The sequence below is a fragment of the Musa acuminata genome, chromosome BXJ1-9, assembly GCF_036884655.1.
Source record: "Musa acuminata AAA Group cultivar baxijiao chromosome BXJ1-9, Cavendish_Baxijiao_AAA, whole genome shotgun sequence".
Classification (NCBI taxonomy): domain Eukaryota; kingdom Viridiplantae; phylum Streptophyta; class Magnoliopsida; order Zingiberales; family Musaceae; genus Musa; species Musa acuminata.
The window spans coordinates 9463392-9469657 of NC_088335.1; the positions used below are offsets into that span (position 1 = coordinate 9463392).

At 53.8% G+C, this 6266-nt stretch overlaps 2 protein-coding genes across 2 annotated transcripts; one reads left to right on the forward strand and one right to left on the reverse strand.

Moving 5' to 3' along the window:
* The first annotated feature begins 1114 nt into the window (after positions 1-1114).
* Positions 1115-3367, forward strand: LOC135593089 (probable pectinesterase/pectinesterase inhibitor 12). The gene is made up of 2 exons (XM_065082910.1): positions 1115-2069; positions 2585-3367. The coding sequence occupies exons 1-2, from the start codon at positions 1139-1141 to the stop codon at positions 3274-3276; spliced, it is 1623 nt and encodes a 540-aa protein (XP_064938982.1). The 5' UTR covers positions 1115-1138; the 3' UTR covers positions 3277-3367.
* Positions 3368-3504: 137 nt separating this feature from the next.
* Positions 3505-5676, reverse strand: LOC135593088 (pectinesterase-like). The gene is made up of 3 exons (XM_065082909.1): positions 4661-5676; positions 4422-4582; positions 3505-4337 (listed from the first exon to the last, which is right to left on the reverse strand). Exons 1-3 carry the CDS (start codon positions 5584-5586, stop codon positions 3640-3642), a joined length of 1785 nt encoding a protein of 594 aa, XP_064938981.1. The 5' UTR covers positions 5587-5676; the 3' UTR covers positions 3505-3639.
* Between the last annotated feature and the right edge of the window lie 590 nt (positions 5677-6266).

Sequence of the window (6266 nt, forward strand, 5' to 3'; positions counted from 1 at the left end):
AGTTCGCAGCATCTTTCAACTTGTATCTAACAAGGTGATCAGGACAACAGAGTTAGAAACAGTATGTTTGCACGCCAATTCCATTGCAAGTTTGTCGATGAACTACTTTAAGACTATAGTCCATGAAATGACAAGAAGAAAGAAGAATGAAGGACAAAATGTACAGATACAACATACCTAAATTAATGTAGGTGACCAGCATTCTCTCACTTCCGATGAGGGAGTTGAATCCTCTTGTAAGTGAGTGATAGCAATTATAACATTACAAGATTTAGTGAGAGTCTCTTCGTGCTGGGCACTCTTTACAGCCATGGCCGAAGCTTCGCTAACAAACAGACCGATGGCAACTTTGCTTTTGTTCTCTTGTCAGCTAGTACACTTGGAGCATGTGCTTTGCTCCCTCGCTAAACCCACCTCTCCAGCCATCCCCCACGTCATGGGGCGCCACCGCCGAATTGGGTGGCCAAGTCCCGTTGTTTTCGACTTCCCTTCTCTCGAAGTTACTTGGATGTCTCAATCGTGATGGCCGAAAATGATCCATGTCTTTCTATGATGGTCCTTTCAAACTATGCTTTTAGTCATTAATGCAGAATATGATGCATAATAAAAGGGTCTAATCTTACTATAAGCTAACGATCTTGTGGTCGATGTCCCACAGGTATTTGTGTAGATGTCTCAACATATTGCATTCTGATGACAAAAGATTGGGTTGTAGTCGAACTCAGTCCAAGTTTGTGGCAGCGTTTGATTTACAAACCCTAATCCACAAGCAGATTATATTTGTATCTTAGTTATTGAGCATAAGTCAGTTCTGATTCCTCGCTAAACATGATTGTGTTCACGAGAGAGGTTTGACAAAGGCGCCACCAAATCGGACAGACTACTTCTGTGACCACTGTGGTCTCATTAGGTTAGATGGATCCAAACCCTGGGAAGTCCAAAAGGAAACACCAAAAGTTGACACGTTGCCGCGTTGTCGTCTCGCGCATCCCTGTCGGCGCTGCAACACGAGATCAGCATCCGCTCTATCATCAGCGTGTGGCACCATCGATCATCGGACGACTGCACGACTCCTAAAGATAACGCATACATATATATATATGGAATAACGGTGTAACGCTTCCTTGCTTGGATTTCCATGGCTTCTCTCGCTTCAGCACTGGTAACCTGTCTCCTCTTCCTTCTAATGTCCTCCTCCAATGCCTCCGCCACGTCTATGAACAAAATCTCCGCCAAGTCCAGGATTCAGTCTCTGTGCCAGACCACCCCGTACCCGGCCGCCTGCCTCGACTCCCTGAAGCTGTCCGTCTCCATCACCATCAACCCCTCTATCCTCTCCCTGGCCCTCCGCTCCCTCCAGGCCGCCATCTCCCAGGCGACAAAGCTCTCCTCTCTGCTCTCCTCCGCCGGCCGAGACGGCGCCCTAGTCGAGTCCCAGCGCAGCTCCCTCAGGGACTGCCAGGACCTGCACCAGATCACCGCTGCCTCCCACCTAGTCGAGCCCGATGCCCGCAAGCTGGCCGACGCCCGGGCCTACCTCTCCGCCGCGCTCACCAACAGAGCCACCTGCCTCGAGGGCCTCGCCGGAGCCCGGGGCCCGCTCAAGGACACGCTCGTCGACTCCTGGGTCGCCGCATACGCCCACGTCAGCAACTCCCTCTCCCTCGTCACCCGCTCCGGGGGCCGCAAGGGGCGGCGTCTCTCCTCCTCCTCCTCCTACAGCCGCCGCGGCAGCGAGGGCTGGGGGTTCCCGGCGTGGGTAGGGCGCAGGGAGCGGCGGTTGCTGCAGGACGGCCACTATGGCGAGGTCGACCCGGCTTCGGTGGTCACAGTGGCACCGGACGGTACGGGGAACTTCACGACGGTGGCCGAGGCGGTGGCCTGGGCGCCGAGCTACTACGACGGCCGCACCATCATCCTGGTGCGGGCGGGGGTGTACGAGGAGAACGTGGAGATCCCCGGCGATAAGACCAACATCGTCCTTATCGGCGACGGCAGAGACGTCACCGTCATCAGCGGGCATCGAAGCATCGGCGACGGCTGGACCACCTTCGCATCAGCCACCGTTGGTGAGATCATTTGTTATCCCGTCCCAAATCTACCTTTTTTCACCAAACCGTACTTTGCGCTCTCATTGCTCAATCCACTTGCCTGTGCATGGTGTAATCAAATATATTCATACCACGTTGGATTAGTTTTGACCTAAGTATTAAGGATCCCGACAGTTCATACAAATAATTCTCCTACTAATAAATGCATCGCTGACATGACATACATGTTCATAAATTATTAGTTCTAGTATTAAGTTTATCGACAAGAAAATAGAGCTATTATATGCTTTGCATTGTGAGGACATTAGCTGCATCACGAGGTGGATCAAGTGGTCCAATACTTCTGTTAGAAGCGCAACATAACATTTGCTGTTTCATGTGCCAACGCATGTAAGAGTGCTGTATGAACCACTCGGTAACCTGTCTCGATCACAGATGAGATGTCAGAGCACCATCACAAACGACGTAGATCAACAGATTCTTCCTCCTCCTTTTCTCGACTATATTAAAGCTTGCAAATCTTTGACCTGCAGCGGTATCCGGTCAAGGATTCATGGCGCGAGACATCGCGTTTCAGAACGTGGCCGGCCCGGCGAAGGGCCAGGCTGTGGCCCTCCGAGTGAACGCCGACCTGGTGGCACTGTACCGATGTGCCATCGACGGACACCAGGACACGCTCTACGTCCACTCCTTCCGGCAGTTCTACCGGGAGTGCGACATCTTCGGCACCGTCGACTTCATCCTCGGCAACGCCGCCGTCGTCTTCCAAGGCTGCAACATCGTGGCCAAGAGGCCCGCCTCGGGGCAGTACAACGTGATCACAGCGCAGTCCAGAGACGACCCGAACGAGGACACCGGCATCGCGATACAGAACTGCACCATTCTGGCGTCCGACGAGCTTGCTTCCGGCAACCAGGTGGAGGTAAAGACCTTCTTGGGCAGGCCGTGGGCTATCTACTCGACGACGGTGTACATGGAGTCGTACATGGACGGCCACGTGGATCCGTCGGGGTGGGTGGAGTGGTCCGGCGACCAAGGGCTGGACACGTTGTATTATGGCGAGTACATGAACAGCGGGCCGGGCTCGGCCACCGACAGCCGTGTCACCTGGCCTGGTTACCACGTGATGGACTATGATGATGCCTACAGCTTCACGGTCTCACAGTTCATCGACGGCGACGAGTGGCTGGAATCTACCGCATTCCCTTACGATAATGGTATTTGATTCTTTGGCCCAGTTGGGGTCTCGTTCACCTGTAAATGACGTATCTATCGCAACAATTCGCGTTTGCAATCAATGATGTGATTGTATGGGAGCACTGCGTTTGAACTCTATCATCCAATATGAACCACTTAAGGATTAATATTGGAAACAAGACATGGAAAGATAATTTCCCAATGAGTGCAAGTAAAACCATGAGTGGGCAGCAACTGATACCTAAAGTGATCAACATGCAGAAGAAACGAACGATACATACGATCATGCAGATGCTCCGTTACATATCCCCATCGCATAATGATCATGTTCCGTATCTTCTCTCAAAAAAATACCATAAAATGCGGTGCAACGTAGAGTTGTTTTATGTGATTATTGACCGAAGAGACCCAAGCGAACAGGGGTGTTTGTTTTTGTGATCCAATCATCTCCCTGAATGAACGCTTGGGTGGTGTAGGTATTGGCCTCATCCCGGCTGATGACCTTGACGCCCGGCCACTTGACCCGCTTGGAAGTGTCGGCGCCGCCACCCTTGTTGTTGTACTCTTTGTAGGACAATGTCTTCAAGGCGAAGTCGCCTTCCCATGGCATGTAGCCGTCGGGGCTGATGAAGTCACCGATATCGGACTCCATGATGACGGTGTGGGAGAACTCCTTCCAGGGGCGGCCGAGGTAGCTGGAAATCTTGGCGACGTCCGGGACGAGGCTGTCGTCGGGGACGATGCGGCAGTTGTGGATGACGTAGCCGGTGGACTCATGGCGGATGTCGCGGCCCTGGGCGAGGACGATGTTCTGCTGGTTGTCGAGGGGGCGGCGGACGGTCAAGATACAGTTCTGGAACACGGCGGCGGCGTCGCCGAAGATGAAGTCGACGGTGCCGAGGATGAGGCAGCCGCGGTAGAACTGGCGGTGGGAGTGGGTGTAGAGCGTGTCCTGGTAGGCCTCCATGCGGCAGTTGAGGAAGATGGCGCGGTCGGACTGGACGCGGAGGGCCACCGCCTGGTGCTTGATGGCGCCCGCCGTGTTCTGGAACCCGATGGCCACGGCCATGAACCCATCCCCGATCGCAGCTGCCAAAGAACCAGTTATCCTCATCAACCACGGCTAAACATAACAGAGCCATTGCATTAGTGGATCTGGTCATCTCAGCCTACCAAATGTTGCACTTTGGAAGGTTTTCGTGCCGTCAACGAAGTTCTTGCTTCCCGTAACAATCGTCTTCCTTGAACCATCACCATACATAGTGACGTTTATCATGTTCTTATCGACCACCACCTGCTCCTCGTACACTCCCGCCTTGACGTATATTACATACCTTCAAAATATAAGAGAAATCACGGTAAGCCAAGTGGAGTGGCTTTGTGGACACCGTCGGGTTTGATCAAGAACATACCTTCCTTCATATTTCATTGGGATTTTAGCAAGTGCATCGGAGATGGTGGTGAAATCTCCACTTCCATCCTTAGCGACCGTGACATTGGGCGTTAATTGCTTGGCCGCACGTCCCAGGAGAATCCTATGGTCGCCGTCGGAAACCCACGAAGGAACACCGTCTTCACGAAAGGCCGGTTCAGGCTTTGCCGCAAGGAGACGGCGATTGAGGCCAGGGATGTGGAGAGACAGGAAGGAGTGCAAGCTTCCGACGACGGCCAGAGCGTTGCTCGTCAACTGCTTGGCCGTGTTCATGGCAGTCTGCATCTTGGATTTCATTTCCCCATCAGGGAATCCGTCGATGCACGTCTGCTGGTATGCGGAGACAGCGCTCAGCCAATTCTTCAGCTCATGGACTTGCTTGGGAAGCTGGTTCAGGTTGTGTGCATCGATGGTGCCCAACGTGCGCGCTAGCTCATCCACGGCGTACTGGTGCATCTCCTTGCAGGAATCGACTGCACTCTTCACCTCCGGGTCGTTGGACTCGATCGAATCCACCCGGTTGAAGGCCTTGCCCACCTCGTCGACGAGACTGGAGACGGCGGCCCTGACGAGGTCCTTGGGCGACGAGCTGGAGTTGGCGTACGTCGTCAGGCTCGACTCGCAGGCGCTCCTGTAGTCAGTCGGTGAACATATCACCTGAACGGCCGACGAGGCGCGAGACCCCTTAGTGGGGGAAGAGCCGCTGGAAGAAGAAGTAGCAGTAGTAGTCGTGGTCGACCGGTTGGGTTGCTTGGAATAGTAGACAAATGCGGTGGCGCCGACGACCGCAAGGATCAGCACAACGGACACGGTCGCGCCGGCAATCATGAGGAGCTTCCGCCTCCTCTGCTGCCTCTCCGCCCTCCGGCGCTCCGAGAGGTACCCGAAGTCCTGAAAGGCAGACATTGCGGGGGTTGCAGGGGGGGTCCTAGGACTCCTCCCTCCCTTCCTTTCTTTCGTCCTCCCTTCCTCTCTGCCTTGTGGCGATGTGCAAGGCAGAGGGGAAGACGGAGAAAGGTAGATGCAGAGAAGCCAGGCCGGGAGCTTTATTAGTGCAGGTCGCTCCTCCTGGGAAAGGAAGGGTGGGGAGGGGTTTGAGGCGGAAGTTTGTCAGGGTCATACGGTAACAGCGGTCAACGGACATTCTAACTGTCGCTCCATCTTTCCCGCCAAATCAATAGCCGTTGCAACGAGTTCGGGTTTGACCAAGATGATCAAAATGGATCGGACTATCGAATCCAAAATGTCCGAAAACCGAATTGAATCGAGTGCAGCGAGTCCCAATTTGGCTCATCTGTGGGCGCACCCAATCGAAATGTGGCTCGTAGAACCGCGAGCTTCCAAGTGCCCCTGATTCACGCGTGGATTCGAACTACACCATGATTCTGCCAACAGATTTCTCGGTAGTACGACTCACAATGCATGTGATGGTGAACATAGAATGGCTTTGACGGAAGACACAAGTGTTGGAATCCCTGTGCCCTCCGTTTCCATTCACTTTCCTCCGTTACGCGTCGCAGTTCCGAGCTAGCAATAGCAATGGACACTGGCAGGAGCTTCAAAGGCTACGAGAAGGTGAGCGAGAT